At 39.8% G+C, this 18,722-nt stretch overlaps 2 protein-coding genes across 5 annotated transcripts in view; one reads left to right on the top strand and one right to left on the bottom strand.

Annotated features, from left to right (window-relative positions):
* Positions 1-7,405, top strand: part of LOC134336844 (lysine-specific demethylase 2B-like) — a 234,861-nt gene extending 227,456 nt beyond the window's left edge. For all 4 annotated transcript variants that reach the window (XM_063031412.1, XM_063031411.1, XM_063031410.1 and 1 more), the window contains one exon: positions 151-7,405. In XM_063031412.1, the coding sequence (XP_062887482.1) occupies positions 151-347 (197 nt within the window). In that variant the 3' untranslated portion in view covers positions 348-7,405. The remainder of the gene's footprint in view (positions 1-150) is intronic.
* A 2,270-nt stretch (positions 7,406-9,675) lies between these two features.
* The window catches only part of bckdk (branched chain ketoacid dehydrogenase kinase), a 73,931-nt gene continuing 64,884 nt past the window's right edge, over positions 9,676-18,722 (bottom strand). The window contains exons 10-11 of the mRNA XM_063031391.1: positions 13,692-13,847; positions 9,676-11,927 (exon numbers count right to left, since the gene is read on the bottom strand). Coding sequence (XP_062887461.1) covers positions 11,783-11,927; positions 13,692-13,847 — 301 coding nt within the window. The 3' untranslated portion in view covers positions 9,676-11,782. The remainder of the gene's footprint in view (positions 11,928-13,691; positions 13,848-18,722) is intronic.

Genomic DNA, 18,722 nt, shown 5'->3' with positions numbered 1-18,722 from the left:
TTCGGAGATCAAATAAGATATTTAAGCAGGAGAACAAAGGATATTCCTCTCTAAGAACAATGAAACAGCTTTAATGTGCTGAAAAACTTTCGCTATTAATGGTATTTGTCAACAGTCGTTAATACTTCACCTTTAACCTGCTCCTTTCAGGTTGCCATCGAATAACAGACCAGTGCCTGTTGCTGCTTCAACACTGCCCAAACCTTAACCGAATCGACCTTCGGAATTGCAAACTGATTTCTCCCCAGGCTTGTCAACAGCTTGTGGAAGGGCTCGCAGGTGTCGCCCCCTTTGAACTCGTGGAAGACAAACTGTTAAAGAGAAGCGGTTTACAATTGACAAAGTAGCCTCATGGACGCCGATAAGCCTTGCCAGAATGTTCCTCCAAGTCCTGACTGAGACAGCACAATAGAATCTACTGGGGAACTGCCTCCACTCTTCTAGCTAATTGCTTTCTGTGTATCTGATGGACCATGCTGTGACAGTCTGGAGTTGTCATGGCAATCACGTCATTCACTGCTGATAAAGTCAGTGATCCAGTGACAGCTGTATAGTTTTGGAGGAAAATTACTGGTGTAATTATCTTGGCCTAGAAAATGAAGCATGATTTTTGGAGAAAAAATGTTTTTATATTGCAAATACAGGGTTTTAAGCATTACGCTCTGGTAATAATTCCCTCCTTTCTTTCCCTTGCCCCCAAAAAATAAAAAAGTGTAGATTTAGAAAATATTTAAAAGTATACAGTATACCTTTTTGGAGGTATACATTAAATTTCTGATTTAATGCTTATTTGGAAATAAAAACACGTGGGCTTAAAGATGGGCTGCAATTCAATTTTGGAAAAGACAATAACTGGCCCATTGGTCTAAATTTGATTGCAGTCCAAAATAATACTCAGTACTTTTAATACAGTACATTTTAATTACGTTTGTTTTATTCTACTGAAATGTACAGTTTCAGTAGACGTTCAGTTTTTCCACATTGCATTTCTAAATTTTGATGACTAGGTGGTGCATGAATCAGCACATTAATACTGAAATGAGGTCAGTCAGTTTACAAAAACCTCATTGGTGAAATAATTCCTGTATACATTTGATTCATTCCTTCAATGGATTTTTCTCAGCGACTTCCTATTCCTTGGTCAAAACAGTCAAGCTCATTTATTTAGGTTACATTGGTTGTTATGAGATTTGAGTCCTTTTCAAATTTGTGTTGAAAGGGTGTTCTTTCAAAATGAAAGTCCTCATGGCTATATTGTTTTATGTTTTACCACATTATGTTATGGGATGTATTTTAATAGTGATCTACAATAACATTGTAGTTTTTAAAATGCTTCATGGCAACCCAAATTACCTAATTAAGTGAGTACATAGTGCTTTAATGGGGAAAAATGTGAAATGTGCAGTGATTACATTTAGTAAATATGAATACTCTGAAGGAATATCTTTGTTTTGTCCATTAAACGTGACAAAAAATAAAAGCATGTTAAGATTTAGACTAATAGCTATAAACAAGGATTTTTGAGCGTCCGATTGTACCAGCTTATTATATTCCATCACTACAGTTCTAGCCAAGGAACAGAAATATTGTGAATTCTAACCAGGTTCATTGTCTTATGTTGTTTTTGCACTGGCAATATCTTCTTAAAAAAGAATGTGTGCTGGGTAAGGCACTGGATTTTATAGTAATTGAGTTTAGTTATAAGTAACCATTCCCACCCTAACACACCCTTGCCGTAAAAAGATGGACAGTTGTTCCATTGTACTGTAAACATTGCAGGTTCATCAACAATACATTTTAAGTAGAATCTGTAACGTCAGCCTGTAAATAGCAGCAGAAATTATTTTTACCTTGCGTATGCTGCCAAACATTAATAAAATGGAAATGTTATGAGTATTTTCAGTTGTTACCATAGAAAGTACACTGGGGAAAGCAATTTAACAAAGAGGTAAAACTTCTACATGTATGGGTGAATTAGTGTGTTCTCACCATGAGGACGAGGGGGTCCATCTTGACAGAACTGGCTCTAAACCCCAGTTCCCTGATGATCTAGCCTTCTCTAGCGGCCGAACTCAACATTTTTCCGGTCGTTCCCTCCTACACCGATTTTTGACTCTTCTAGCATCGTCCCAACTGCATCATTAATATAATTTGTAGCATTAAGACATCTCAATTCTTTACTACTTTTCTGTTACCTTCCTGCATCGATACCAGGAAGCTGGAAACTCAGACCCACCATGCCATCAGATGACTTCTTAATATCGATATGTTTTATAATAATGGACGGGAGAACCCGAATCTCAGTCTGGCAATCAAAAAGCCACCATTCCTGAATTCTGAGGTTCCTGCAGCTCTAGTGGAGCTTTGTGTGTTAGTGCAAACCACTGCAAAACAACTCCAGTAATTTGCTGCATTTATTCTGTTTTACTAAGTTTAAAATGACTCCTTCCTAACAACAAAGATTCTCGAGGTGCTGTTCTTTATTTGCTTGATTTTCTGTCAAGTAAATCCGTGCCAATACTTTGCACCCATCCATGAGTTTCATTCATTAATTCAGTCCTGTTGGGTGCAGTGGTGGCGGGGGGGGGGGTGGGCGGAATCATTGATGGAGATCTGAGAAACTCAGTTATTGATGTCAGGCTTCAAAAGCAGCGCAGACTCACTTCTGGTCTCTCTTCTCCACTGGATGTATTAGCAGTGCAAAATTCCAAGTACTGGCCACAGTATTCTAGCTGCGGATAATACCTGATCTGACTATGTCACTTAAACGAAAGAAAATAATTCCATGAGAAGGAACTGACTTTCCTCGTATTTGCCTTTCGGAAAGTAGATGCTACTTGCACTTGGACCAAGTCAACACAGTGGCAGTCAAAGATACTTTCATTATGTCAAGGCACCTGTTGCTTTGTACAGACAATTGTGTTGGAAATGGATTATAAATGTAAAAAATGTGTAATAAATGTATAGCTAACTGCAAACCTTTGATGAAAAGGGAAAGAAAGTGGTCAGAATAAGAAAGCTGTAAATGAATAATATTCTGAAGAAATTTGATTCCCCCATTCTATGCAGTGCAGGCTTAAACCTTATTGATCAGCAGGTCAAGTTCGACACAAATATTTGAATGTCTGAGATAGACAATCAACTGTTTATGCTGTAACAACACCTGATACAAACAGTACCCAACTATTCACAGAGGAGTTTTGTGTTTTTTTTTTGAAATGGGCATTTCTTCCAATTCTGACCACCAACCTCTGTCTTTTGATTTAGATGGCACTGTACAGTAGCAGAGTTCCTGGTAGCACCCGGGCTTAATAGATGGTGCTATTTACATGTGTGTACTATGAAATCATGCTGTATATACAATCTATAAGTATAATAAGCATTGGTACATTTGTTCTTACACTTAAGATGCAAGGGTCTTAACATACAAGTTAGTGACCATAGTGCAATAGCACTTCTTGGCACAGTTTTCATGGCATGTTTTACATTCAATAGAATTACTTAGTACTTCTGGAAATTTCCTGTCTGCAACTTTAATATCCAATATAGGATTGACTATTCTAAATTTCCCACTTGTTTCCTTCCTAATGTATTGTTGATGCATTAGTAAACAAGCATTCCAGAAAATTGCTGGTGAGAGAAATTTGTCCCTCTTATATGCTAACTTGAGTTATAAATATTAATTCTCCTTTAAAATAAAAATCCATATCAAAAGCTTGAATTTATTTCAAAACGTGTTTTAAATTTTGCCATTTTCTGTATTTTATTTAAATTCTGTATTTCTTTTCTCCAGAAGATGAAATGAAAAGCAATTGTGAATAATTCAGTAATCCTCTCCCCCGCCCCCAATATACTGATTGCAATTACTTAGTTTGGAGAGGAGTATATAGGCAATACTGGATTTGATATCAGTCTCAGCTGTGGGGTTTGTCTCAGCTGAAGCAACTGTTCTGTTGTTTGGCCAGTGGAGCAACTCCATCTATTGACCGATAACCAGACAGGAGCTTTGCCTAATTCAGTAAACACAAATCTCTGGGTTATTTGATTTATTTTGCCAGTACAAAACAGAAATCCGAAACATGAGCCTAAATGTAGAAATTCCCAAATTTACTGCTAGTGTTTAATTTACTTGTAAGCCACTGTTTACCTGTTGTTTCAGCATTTCACACCGTTTTTTTTTGGAATGACAACCGCACAATGTCTTCCTATGAGTCTAATATTACTAGCTCTCTTTTTCAATCACAAATATATTGCACTTCAAATGAAAGCAGATTACTGCTGGCCAAAATGAATATGGCCATGCAAAAATATATCCATCCAAAATGCTAACTCAGTTCTTCAACCTCTTCACAATGAAATCTGTCAGTTGCTTTGTGAATAGTTTAAAGTATTTAACTGAACACAGCCTGTAGGGAAAATTGTGAAATTTGACCAGTAAACTTGGAGAGATAACTGAAGCCAGTGGTAATTTGTATTGTCGTGTGATTTGTGTAGTGGAAGCCTAATTTGTGCACTTCAGTATGAACTGATTCTTTATATATCTCGGTGCTCCGTGATTTTCCCTTAAGGACCCTAAAAATGATCCAGTGCCTCTTGCCAATGTGATTTGTTATGAGGTGGGCTTCTTAATAAACTAAAGGTCAAATCAAATGAGCTGTTGGAGGGTGAAGCTACTGCACTGTTGCACTGTATATCTGCAGTTGATCTCCGCACACTGGACGAGTGCATAACTAAACTGAAGGGTTTTATATACACGCAGTGTGAGCTTGTACTCTCATTTTGCTTTGCAGATATTCAACTATTGTTGGGCTTGCATTCTGTGGCCAGGACAACCTTTTTTATGCCATGGACCCTTACCATTAACCAAGGGGTACATGGACCCCAGGTTGGGAACACCTGAGCTGGGAGAATCTTGATGTTTGATTAGTTTTGATTAATCAAAGCAGTTTGATTAGTTTTAAAATCCCAAATAGGTATTTTTTAAAAGAAAAAAACCTGTCATTCTAGGATTCTACCTCTGGATATCACTTGGTCCTTTAAAATTAGCGGTTGAATGCCTGGCTGTTAGTGGTGATGTCTGCATTGTTTACCTTCAGTACCTGTGTCACTTTGTCCAGTATTACTTGATTATATTGTGGCCATTTTACTGCCATACAGCTCCCCATTAGACATCACCAGGTTATACACCTGTGAAGTTCATGGGCGTTGTGTTAAATTCTTTTCTGCCAAACATTTCACTTGCAGATTTGCAAGATTGCTGCTGTGTACCCTTCCTCAAGTTAAGTAACCTAGTCTCTAGAGCAAGATTTCCCAAACTTTTTTTATGCCATGAACCGCTACCCTTAACCGAGGGGTCTGTCGACCCCTGGTTGGGATGCCCTGCTCTAGAATATCCAGATCTTTTATCTTAACCTATCACCAATGGTTTTATCTTTGTGCCATTTCCAAATGTGCCAGCTAATCAAACGCTCATATGTTCCACCAAACTATCTTTGCCTATATCACTTCAACAATAACCAGTTTTGTCAGCTAATTCCCTAGTTGTTTCTTCCCTGTGCTGTTATTTTTTACACCTTCAAATTAGCATTAGAATGCAAATTCATGTAAGTGTGATATAAACCCAATCAATGTTTATTAACGTAGTGTTAGTACAACTTCTGTGACTCCTATGAGGGTAGAACCAGTGAATCACTGATATATACTCTGAATTTGTACCTGCACTCCACTTTTAACTACTTTTCTTTGGTCTACTTTGTTGATTAGTCTTGGCACTTTGAAGTAATCTACAATTTATCAGGTCTTCATACGAAACTGTATTGTAAAGGGAGACACCTTGGATAACTTGCAGTGTTTTTATAGTAAGGAAGAGTTTAAATTGGCTGCAGTAGTGAAATAACAATTTCATTAGATCTCATTCCCACTTTTGTAACTACCTGAAGATCTTTGCCCCAAAGACTCCAAAGTTGTCACTGTTTGAACATTCTTGTTATTCGTCATTATTCATAAGAGTAAAAGTGAAGCAGAGTCCCTACCCATGGTAAAGATTAAGCAGTTAACAATGTTGTTGATAAGCCAGGCAGACATCCAAGATATTCCCATTTTTCCCTTTCCACCCCACAATACCAGTGCCCATTCATTCATTCCATGGTGTATGATCAGCTCTGGGCAGGTGACTTAGAAGAGTGTGTATTTACGTGACTGATTCACATGGTTAGTTATCAATTTATTTTGGTAATTTCCACTACTGATTTTTGTGCATAAAGTTCCCTTTAAGAAATGGACATTGTGATCAGAAACTTGCCATGAGTTTCATTTCAAATTTCTTTTCAATTATCTCAAAGCCACCTTTGCCAGATGTCAAACTTAACTGGTGATAATTTAGACCCTTGTGACCATTTAATAACTTTTCCACATTTGATTTATTTGTCTATTGGGCACTAATATTTGTGACTGGCAATTAGTATCAATTTGGAGAAATTTCACGCACTTAACCAAAAGCACTTCAAATGATCCCAGTCATGTTCAAAAGTTACTTGGGTTAAGTGTGCAAATGCAAGCTACAGTGTCCTGTTTTATCAAAGTTATTTTAAATATTGTTGGTAAACTTAAGGATGATTATGTCAAATTACAATTTTTTCTATATCTGTGGGCCTACGAAGGATGCTTTATCAGTTTGAACTATTTGTATTTTGTAACGTTGAAATCATTACCCATGATGATTTACAGCTTGTATGCTACAAAACCTAAAGATATGACTGCTGATATTAGTGGACAGATCTATTGGTCTAAAGTTCTCTGCTTATTTTAGCAGGGATGTTAACCATTTAATATAGACAGGTTAACACCAGTGCTTAACATAAAGTAAGCAGAGGAATAGTGTAAACAGTCTTGTGGATATCCTAAATTGGTGCCTGTTAAAGTGATTTGAATGCCAATACAGTTCCAAGATAAGTAAGTTTATCTAAAAGCATTCCTGTTCTCAGGGCACAAGTTGTTTTGACAGCTCTGATCTGAGAAACTATTATACTGTTCTAAGTTTGCTATTGCACCTCAGGCCACTACTTTGCCTTGCTCACAGGGTCTACTACGTATGTGCTTATTTCTGCTGCTTCCAGGTATTACATTATTCTCTGTCTAATGACTAGTGAGACTATCAGCACACTTTAAATTATTGTGCCATGCTGGTTCAATACACAAGCAAAGCCTTTCAGCTTAACAGAGGAAATTGTGTTGCTTATGAATCTACAAACTTCCATTCATGTGGTGTTTACCTCTGACCTCTTTCTTCCGCCTCCCCATGGAGGTCAAGGACATTGGTGACTGCTTTAATCTAATGTTGTGCCACTTTCCTTCAGGATGTTGTTTTCAATATTTTTGTTTTAAATAAAATATTGCAATTATTAAAGATGCTGGCATAATTATAAAGCAAAACAAGGGTGGTAATGGAAGATATCAGTATGGCAACAGCCTAGAATTAATTACGTCTTTATCAGTTTCCCTGGAGTTGTCACATAGCATGTGGAGTAATTGTATAAATAACCTGTAAGCCAAGTCATAATAATCTTGGAAGCAAGTAAACAAGGACCATCCTAACTGTTCCTACTAAAGCCAATATCCTTCGGTATTACCCTTCCATCTTGCTTTGCTTCCCACCTGCCTGTGCTTTCCTATATTTGCAGTACTTCACTGAAGAACAATCAAAACGAAATAGTATCAAGAAAAGTACTAAGAGAGGCTTCCTACTGTCAGCCACTCTCCTGTTATACGGGTGTAGGATAGTTCTAAAATGTAACGGGCTGGAGTATTTATTAGCAGCATATATTGAAATATTTTGTACGTTTTGCAGAATAACCACTTAATGTTATTACATTGCTTACCTGAATCTCCATGGTCTAATTCCTCATAAGTCTCTTAACATGGTTAGAATTTTAAATTAGCTGTTTGTTTATATATGTCCATATCAAGATAATCCCTTCGATTTAATGGACTGACCCAAGGTGCACACTTTTTTCACTTGCACCCTTCCACAGTTTTCCTTAGGATTCCTGCTTCTGACAATATACTGTGGACTATTTTAAAAAGGTCACAACTCAGACTGCTGGTTACATACACAAGGGCAACTACGATCTTAGCCTGTGTGTTGTGCAATTCTGTTTAAATTTAGTCCTCTGTTAAAGAGTTTCTGTCTGCAGGATTTGAACCAAATTGGCTGCTATCAACTAGATTTGTTAAATGATTGATTTCTCTATTAACCTGCTTACCTTATATTTTCCTATGAACCATGATGGACTAGAATGAGTGAGTATTCCTACTCGATCACCCATGTATATTAACAATATCACTGTTGTGGGGGGTGGTATTGAGATTATTTTCTTTTGTTGTTCATACATATTTTGGCAGCACTGTTTGGACTGGTATATTGGTCAGATGGGCCATTTTAGAGCCCAGCATCATCCAAGCGGGAACAAAAAGTAGACGACTGCTGAAGGGACACTCCAGCTCCCAAGTATTGAGTTTATTGTTGGGTATATGTGTTATATACATTTAGTGACCAAAATATTTAGCAAGGCTACACAAATTTGTGTAAGATGCCTAATAATTCAGGTTATGATTTTTGTTCCTGGTGTTCTCCTTGTTAATAGAAAATAAATGCAGAATTTTGTAAAGATTTGAGTAATTCTCAGTTGATGTTTTATAGGATTATACCACTTGTAAATAACATTTTGCTGGTTGGTTCTTAATCCTTGTACAGCTGATTCTTATTTTGAATTTGTAGCTGCACAAAACATGCTGTACTTCAGAAATCTCAAATATACTTGAATAAAGTTTTACTTTAAAGTTATTCCACCTGTTCTAATTTTGGAGAGTTTGGAACTTACCTTTGTAGATGAGTAGATGAACATTAACCTCCTATACTCTGTTTTCCCGAGGTTCCACTGGCTGCACGTCTGACGCTGGATGCCATGATGTGCACAGGCAGCCAGCTGTCTTGGCCGGCAGGATTCACTGGCTGAAATTGATTTTGCATAGTGTAAGCTTAGAAGAAATGCAGAGAAAGAGAGAGATCCAATTTCCAGTGAATTGGTGCTTTTTCGTTCCCTGTGTTGTCCAGTGCACAGTTGCTTACTCCATTGCTGTCCTGATAACAATAGATAAAGTCAGGTGGGAAATGCTACCTGAGCAGAGGCATAAGGGATCAGCAGATCACCTTTACCCACCAATCTCCCAAGGTTGGGCTAAAGCCAGAAGTCTGAAGATGGTCTTTAATTTAATTGTTCCAGCATTTACATTTTTGAATTTAGACTAGATTTTTTTTTTAAAAACTAACTCAACCAAAAAATGAGCAAGTGACTTCCCTGTCAGTAAATGGCTTAACATTCACTTATAGTACATACATATTATCTTTTATAGCCGTTTCACTCCATATTTGGATTGTACTAGTGAATTTCCAATATTAAAACACAACAAAAAATAATAAATGATCTGTAAGGTCTTTACTATAGAGATACTGAAAAGCAAGCATGAGGAAATCTGCAGATGCTGGAAATTCAAGCAACACATGTCGACTACTTCTTCCTATAGATGCTACCTGGCCTGCTGCGCTCCACCAGCATTTTGTGTGTGTTGCTTGAGATACTGAAAAGGTTGCTTTTTAACCACACAAAGCCAGAGAAGCAAGATAAAAATGTAATTTTATTAAAACCAACATTTAATTCACAATTACATGTAGATCCCATGATCCAAGCACATTTAAGTTCCAACAGATACAATGAATGTCAGAGGTCAAAACTTACAGGATTTAGGAAATGTCATAGTTAAAAATGAGCAGGACTTGATGAGAAAGGATACAGTTTGGTAATGTAAAAAACAATGTCAGACAGAAAACTAGATAACCGTTAGCTTAAACTCCTGCAGGCTTTACTGTTAAAATCAATCTATTCAAATGGATAGTGCTTTTAATTAATTTACTGTTAGACTTTACCTAGTTTGAAAGGATTTTCCTCATTTTTATTTATGAACTATATCCTGTGATATTTGTCTTTTTTGACCCAGTAAAAGGTACATTCATCAAGGCCACAATATTATAGCACCATAGATTTGTTTTCAGATGAAGTGACAATTCGCTGATAATTAATTCACTATATTCAGTACCACAGATGCAATGGTAGCTGCTGCTCATAGATAAATCTCTGCAATGAATATCACTCTTAAACTCTTAAATTTAAGAATTCTTAAATTCTTCTATGAATTTCTTCTGCTAAAGTCATAAACAGTAAAATGTGTTGAAAGCAAATTATTAAAATATTTTGTGAAACTGTCTAGTGTGTAAGCTATTGCTTTCTGAACATTAAATACTATTTAAAATAACAAAGAATTTGCTGTTTTGACTTCAGAATAAAATAAACATTATCCAATATATGTTTTACATAAATGAATTATAGAAGGAAAGAGGGTTATTCACCAAAACTCCAATTCTGATCTTTAAAATGTATTCCATTGCAGAAGAAACAATATGTCTAAATCATCTCCATTCTTTATCTTAAGATTGTTTCCATTCACTATCCCCTTAGCAAATGTAAAACTGACCAGAACTATTGCCCACTTTAATAAAGAGGAATAGATGAGAATTCACAAGATGTCACTGACTGTGGTTACACCCATATGTCAAAGGGCTTTCAATGATGTTTAAGCTCCCAACACATCAGCTAAAGGCCTTGTATTGTAAAGGGGTGCTTACTAATGTGCAGAATCAGAAAACAAAGCAGCAAATTCTGGAAACTCTTGAAACAGCCGGGCTCACAACTTGATAAGCTAGGTGAAAGGAGCTGCAACAAAACAAAGTGAGCTATAACTGTCTGATATAAGGCCGCTTTAACTGAAAACCCCAACTAAAATAGGAACTTAATGCAGTAGTTTGAGGTTTAAAAAGTGAATATACACCTCAAGACTCTGTTCACTGTTGGGCTGTAATTAACTTCATATTGGTATTTCCTTTGAACAGTTAACTGGTATAAAGTCGCTTCTCAGATGACTCGATCTTATGCTTCTCATTAATGTGTGCTGTAATTTCAAGTAAAAAGCACACAGCATTGAATAATATTGCAAATTCAATTTAAAACCAAGTAAATGCTTCTAATGAAAGCTCATTGACCTGAGATGTTCATTCTGTTTCTCTTCATGGATGCTGCCTGACCTGCTGAGAGTTTTCTGCATTGGTAAGTTTCATTTTCATTATTATTTGGAATGAAAATTGTAGTTCCTCGTAGATGTATTAACTTTCAAGTTTCTGGAATGCAGCACAAACCGAGACTTAAGTTATAAAAATAGTAGGCAGTCTCTCAAATCCAGAAACCATTACCAACATCTCTTCATAGGTGGTAAGTATTCTCCATAAAATATGTAAAAGTTTGGTCTTTGTCTTCAGTTTTGAAACAATGAACCATTTTGTCTCATTGCAGGCAGGAACCAGCAGAGGGCACTGCTGCCAGTTGAGTCAATGAAAATCCACCCACTCCAAAACCATTCACACTGAATAGCTGTGACTCCTATAAATAATGTTCACTGTTACTCTCTTAAAATATCAGAGGTCTGAAACTCTCTTCTGTCCAAGTGATGTTAACTACATGGATTCTCATTGTGACGTCTTGTAATTCAAAACTTTTCCAGAAATATTTCTATTTATAACCCAATTACAGCAGGCATGATTCATCTGGAACCTAAGATTACGGTACAGCCACCCATTAACAATATCCGCTTCATGTTAGGCTAACCAGCTACCAGTTTAAATGCGAAAGCTTTCTTCTCTCCCGTCAATGTGCTTTAGGCGCAAATACACATCTGTTCCGATGCCTTGCATGGACTGAATGGAGAGCGATCCTCCCAGGTACTCGGCGTAAGCACGAGAAGTGGGCAGACCAAATCCAAACCTAGACAAAAACGGCATCTTTATTACTGCAGCCTGTTCAGAATCCTGACTCCAGAAGCAAAGAAATAGCATTGCAGCTGCCCACCTCCCCCTCAAAATAGTCCATAATGACATAAAGGCCCCTTTACAAGCCGAGTTACTGGTCATTCAGCAAGCTCTGTTTAAGTGGTAGTACTTAGGAACAATATCTCCTCCTGCCCCTCAGCAATGACTAATTTACTGACTGACATTTCAATCCACATCCATCGATCTCAGCTCACCTTGAATGTCATGATGTCCTCATTATCCACTGACTCACTATCCATAAATGTACGACACACATAGTCAGCTGTGTTTTTACCAGAAATGGCAGTGAACACCACCGGCTCCTCCAGCAGCCTCTCCTCTGGTGGACACCGAATCCTGCTTGCCTTGATGTTTTAAACTGGCAAGCAGTGAAAGTATCACCAGTCAGTGTGTGGCCCGAGCTGATGTCAGGGTTGACAGCAACTGGGCTCAGGAACAAGGGCAGGTTCGTGGTTGGATATAGGGTCTAGACAGCTTGTATATTTTAGTTGACATAACTTAAATAAAATCTCATATCCACAGTGAAGCTGAGCACTCATCTCTGACGCCTTGAAGATACTGGCAACGACTTTTCGCAGTATTGTATCCACAAGAAGTCCATGCCCCTAGCCCCCATGAACAACAGACACTTGTCCAGTGGTAATCTACTTGCTATTACTAAAAAATATACTTGTGCTAATCTCAGTAATTTAACAAAGCTGGTATAATGAGTATGCAGATCAAAACAAAGACAAGATGCTGGAAATCCAGACCAATGTGCACAAAATGCTGGAGGAAATGTTATTTGTTTCTTCCCCTCCATAGAAGCTGCCTGACCTGCTGAGTTCCTGCAGCATTTTTTGTGTTATCGTTCAACACTATTGACATATGCCAGGATTTATGGTCCCTGTAGGCCTCTTCTAACATAACCTTTTTCTCCTTTCTCCTTCACGTACTTCCTTTAAGTGCATTTCCACCTCAAGCACAAGTACTCCTAACAACAGCAAGTCCTACAGTTCAACTACAGTAGAGATGTTCCTGAATACATAGAATTTAGAAGAGACTTTGTATCTTGAGTATTCACATCGCCCCAGAAGTAGAACCATCTTCTCTACATCTACTTAAACTCTTCGTAATCATAAAATCTACTTGACTGTTGTCACAATGAGCTCCAATAAACGGTAATAACCAATTCACCATCTTTGGGAGCTAAATAACAGTAAGAATAAATTGGGGAATCCCACTGCTGTTCTTTAAACGGTGCTGCGGATTTCAAAGGCCAAGTTTCCCATCTCGCATCTATGAACGTCACTCACAAGGTACTTGAACAGGAAAGGCTTAGAGGGGTATGGGCCCAAGCACTGGCAAAAGGGACTAGTTTTGATCAGCAGAGACCAGCTGGGCCGAATGGCCTGTTCCCATACTGTATGACTCTCCCACCAGAGAGAGAGAGCAAGTAATACCAATATCATTTCACCATGGTCAGTACCCTGCATTGATTAACAGGCACGTGGATGGGAGGCCACACCGATCTGGGGTGCGTTAGGTTCCACCTACAGAGACGGGGAATACCAGATCACCTGCAGCGGCTGTCACTGACCCCCAACATTTGTAAAGCTCACCATTAACCTGCCAGTGATTCTTCCCCCCCCCCCCCCACAAGCTTCACCCTGGAGCACATTACTCACACAAGATCCTGCACTCCCCTCTCCATCCTTACCCATGCATGGGCCCAGATTGTGGGCCGCTGTTCACCACGTGACCGTAGAAAGTGTTCATCCTGCAGTCCTGGCTGTTCTCCTCGGCCGTGGTGAAGTGATAGTTCATCACTTTGTCGATGTTGTCGTGTGGAATCCCACCTCCACGGTCTGATATCCTGCAGCAAGAGGAAAGAAACTGTGGCCTCAGTGTCGCTGAAGTACTGCACCAGCACGATCTGTTGATGTTATCAGAGAACAAGTTTCTAAAGTGAAAAACACTTAAGACAGGTCTGTAAATAGCTCTTGGCCCTTCATATTCTTGTGGATGGGGTGGGAATCCAGGTACTGTCCAATCTGATGGACTGTTCAACAGAGTCACAAACGTCACTTCTACTCCTAATGTCAGTGGTTTAGCAACACGTTATTTTGTTGGTTAATATCAGAACGTAAGAATTTGATATGTAATTAGAATTTTAAGCAAAGATGATGCATTTTGTTGAAAATGGCTGGAATGAGACAATTCAGAATCTACACAGTTACAGCCACTCTTCAGTGCACTCATCAAATCTGACAGAGAGCAGAAGAAACAGAAGAGAAGGTGTCCCCATACTTCAGCACCAACACCTCAGTGACGCTCTGATGTTAGTCTTGTGTCCACTGGTGAGTTACATCGCAAGATCTAGGGACCTGTCTCAGATGTACTCAGCAACCCTCGAGCTGAGAATTTCCAAAGATTCACTTCTCTATTTCTTCTCCTTTCAATGCCGAATGTCTAACTCCTGAATCCCCACCCCACCCCAGCCCCAGTCCTGGTTCCACTCACCCCAGCCAGGGGAAACATTTTCCCTGCATTAACCCTTTTGAGTACAGGAATGTTGTACGACGCAGTCTCCTAACTCATGGATAGGCCCGGTCTGTTTAAACTCTCCTATTCCACCACCAGTCATCAGTCTGGTGAGCCGATGTTGCAAACTGCCTCCCCCTACCCCCACCCCCACCCAATCCCCTTACATCCATCCTCAGATGGAGAATGCCCATGGAGGGGGAGCATAAAATAATGATGAATTGTCTCCCTAATGCATCTCATCCCCTCCACCAGCAACAGCATAAAAGGGCCCATCAATGCTTTATTGCAGCCATTCACTAATCATCTGTTTACTGATGCTCAAATTAGATTAGAACATAGAAATCTACCATGATACCTCAATTGCAACGTAACCACTGGCTTGAACACAAGAACAAGAGCCCAATGCCATTAGGAGAGATGGAAGTGTTGACTCTCATCTAGTGAGACAATGTTTGACAGCAACATCTTGATTCAGTAGATAAGAAGGGGAAACGCTCTATGATTATTGATACAGAAAAATGAGTCAGCACAATACTTGATCACCTCCTGCAGGTAATCCTCAACCTTCCTGGGGTTATCTCAACTCATTCCCTTTTTTTTCTGGACCAGAACCAAGTTCAAACCAGTTCTCAAGTACTGTCTGGACAAAGATCCCCTGTGTTTGTGTTGGTTTCTATGTTAATTGGTTGTTGAAAAAAAGAACCAAAAGGGCTTGGGGCTGTATTGTGACAGTGAATGGGAGGAATGGAATGCAGGAGATTGTTCCAGCTGCTGTGTTGTTACAAGATTTCACAGGACCAAGGCACAGCAAAGTGCTTGTGTGGCCTAAGGGTAGAAATATTGGCAGCAACTGTCTTTGTCTGTTGCTGAACATCTGCCCTCAGTCCTGCTTTACCTAGGGAAGGGCCCTGGATACTGCTCCCAGTCGAGCACTGCAATGCAACATACTGCGGACCTTTCTGAAAAGAAATAACAAGATCTACACCCAGAACTGCTTCCAGTGCCAGTTAAACCCCAAACTTCAGCCTACTGCCCGTCAAAGCTTTCAAGGAATTCGAACGATGCTGAATGAATCTGCATTTTTTTTCAAAAATTAGAGCATTTTGCATCTTTTTAAGACTGGGGCAATTAAGGAGCGAAACGAACAGCTTGGTCAGTTTCAAGAAGCATTTTAGTGTGAAACAAGTTGTTCAGGGAGGAAATTCCACATTCCAGTGTCAGGACGCTGAAGACACATTGCAGCCACAATTGTTCCAATCAAATAGCGACTGCTGCCCATCGCAATCACTGTCCTACGTTGTCATTTTGCGGCAGCAGTACAGTGCAATACATTAAAAAATATAAATGAAAAATACACATACTGAATTAAATAAGTAGTGCAAAAACAGACCAAATTACTGATCATTTAGTTCAGGGGTTGGTTCATTGTCCATTCAGAAACTGATGGCGCAGGGGCTATTCCTAAAACATTGAGTGCATGTCTTCAGGCTCCTGTAGCTCCTCTCTGATGGTAGCAATGAGAAGAGGACACGTCCTGGGTGATGGAGGTCCTTAATGATTGACATTGCCCTTAAAAGATGTTCCCTACAAGGCTGGGAAGGCCAGTGCACGAGATGAAGCTGGATGAGTTTGCATTCCTCTACAGGTTTTTCCACGACCCTGTGCAGTGGCCGCTCCACACCAGATGGCAATGCAACCTCTCTCCATGGTACATCTGTACAAAGATGCTAGGGTCCTTGGTGATAAATGAAACCTCCTCAAACTCCTAATGAAATATAGCTACTGTCATGCCTTGTTTGTAATAGCTTCAACATGTTGGGCCCAAGGATAGAGCTTCAGAGAAGGTGACACCAGGAACTTGAAACACAATGAGGATTTCCCTCCATCCACCTTAGCTCAGCAGCTATAATTGCATGCTTTGACCATGCATTGTATTTACACCATCTTTACTTTTCAAATCCACGTTGGCAACTGGGACTCCACACTCTCTACATAACACTGGCAGGAGTGACCTGGGCCAAGTTTCAGAGCCCTGCAGATGACCTTGACATTGACTTTGCCTCCTTGCACAACCTGGTTAGGCTGCAGCCCGTGGCTTGAATGCTCACATGGTAATCAGGAGAATTGATACCACTGGAAGCAGGCACCATACAATTCCTGTTAGCAGACAGAGTTCTGACGACACACTGGAGGGCAGTGTGAGAATTCACACTGGAGGGCTTTGATCACCCCCATACATACACTTCCACTGAAATCAGGTGAATCAAATGTGCAGCAGTGAGCATCGTGCGTTTAGTCACTGAGAAGAAAAACAGGCCCTTCGAGCTACCATGTCCATTTCGGGTGTCAGTTACTAAAGACAAATTTCTGCCCCATTCACTGAAAATCAAAACCTACTGTAAATCTAATTGAAAGCAGGAAACACAGGGAACACTCAGCAGGTCAGGCAGAATCTGTAGGGAGAGAAACTGAGTTTGGAAAGAGGAAAAGAATTAAAGTTTCAGATCAAGGATCCTTCAATCTATTTCCTTTTCCTACAGAGTGTCTCCAATATTTTCAGTCTTTATTTCCAAAAAATATAAGACAGCTTGGTAGCGTAGTGGTTAGCACAACGCTTTAGAGTACAGGCAATCCGGGTCCAATTCCCGTCCCTGCCTGTAAGGAGTTTGCATGTTCTTCCTGTAATCCCACAGGTTTCCTCCCAACGTAGGTTAACTGGTCATTGTAAAATTGTTCTGTGGTTGGGCTAGGATTAAATCGGGGAGGGGGGGAGCACGTGGCTTGAACAGCTTATTTTGCGCTGTATCCCAATAAATGTATAACTAATAAAATATGTACGGTATGTGTGTGTGCACAATCCCTCTCTCCCCCTCCCTCCATGTAACTCCTACGTACCACAGGATGTTATATAGGATCTGTATATTGATCTGTGACATATGGTGTGTGTACTGTGTTGTTAAAATTCCCTGTATGTTTCTGAGTTGATTACAAGCACGTTCCACTCTACTCCTGCTGACAGTAAAAAAGTGGACTGTTTGCTTTTCACTCTCCAGCACTGCACTTTGTCCTGCTCCTTATTCTGTTAAACAGCTTTGGCCTTGTGATGTTTGCCTTAATAAGGAGGGGCGTTGTTATGTACTTGTACTTAATGCGTCAGTAAAACAGCTGCCCACTTCACTCCCACTGATCACACTACTTTCTTGTTTCCCTAGGTGTGATGAGACAGCAACCCACTCGGGGCGGGTTGTGTAAACCACTTAATCTCCTCTGTGAGCTGAGCTGAGTAGCACTTCATATACAACCTGGTTCACACCCGAGCTTTCCTAATGAAAACCTTTTACAGAAATAGAAAATGGTTAAAAATGGAAACTTGTAGAAACCTGTAACATCTGTGAAGGGAGAAATATAAACATCCTTGGAGTCCTTTGACATGAACATAATAAGCTTTGTTTCTCCTTGACCTGGAATGTTATTTCTCTTCCCACAGATGCTACCTGACCTGCAAAGTGTTGCCAGCAGTTTCTGCTTTTATTTCAGATTTCTTTTCAATACTAGAGGCAAATTTCAAATGATGTTTATTCTAATTAGCCAAAATCCCAGAAATGATGCAGACTGCACTGTGGCATGCATGTAGGTTGTGTATGTGATATCTGTTCTAACTGAATCATCAAGTTCACCGATATCACAGCAGTGGTTGGCCACATCAACAGCAATGACGAGATGGCCTGCTGAGAGGAGGCAGAGCAGCTGGGTGAATGGTATGAGCACAACTTGAATCTCAATGTGGACGAGACCAAAGAGATGACTAGGACTTTAGGATGGTACGGGTTGACCGTTCCTCAATGCACCTCCGTGGAGACAGTCAGGAGCACCGAGTTTCTGGTGGTGCACCTAATGGGAAATCTCACCTGCTCCCTCAACACCACCTCTTTGGTCAAGAAAGCACTCCACTTCCTGAGGAGATTGAGGCTCCTCACTACACACCCTCCCCCCAAATTCTGCCCAATTTTTTATTGGAATGCACCATCAAGAGTGTCCTGAGCAGCTGCATCACCATCCGGCACGGGAACTGCAAAATGTCTGACTGCAAGTCCCTCCAAAGGATTGCCAGGACTGCTAAGAAGATCATTGTGGCCTCTCACCCACCCCTCTGAGATATTTATCAGGAGCATTGCATAGCCTTAGCATTGTTAATGATCCACCC

The sequence above is a fragment of the Mobula hypostoma genome, chromosome 23 (genome assembly GCF_963921235.1).
Source record: "Mobula hypostoma chromosome 23, sMobHyp1.1, whole genome shotgun sequence".
Lineage (NCBI taxonomy): Eukaryota > Metazoa > Chordata > Chondrichthyes > Myliobatiformes > Myliobatidae > Mobula > Mobula hypostoma.
This window is presented reverse-complemented; position numbering and strand designations above follow the sequence as displayed.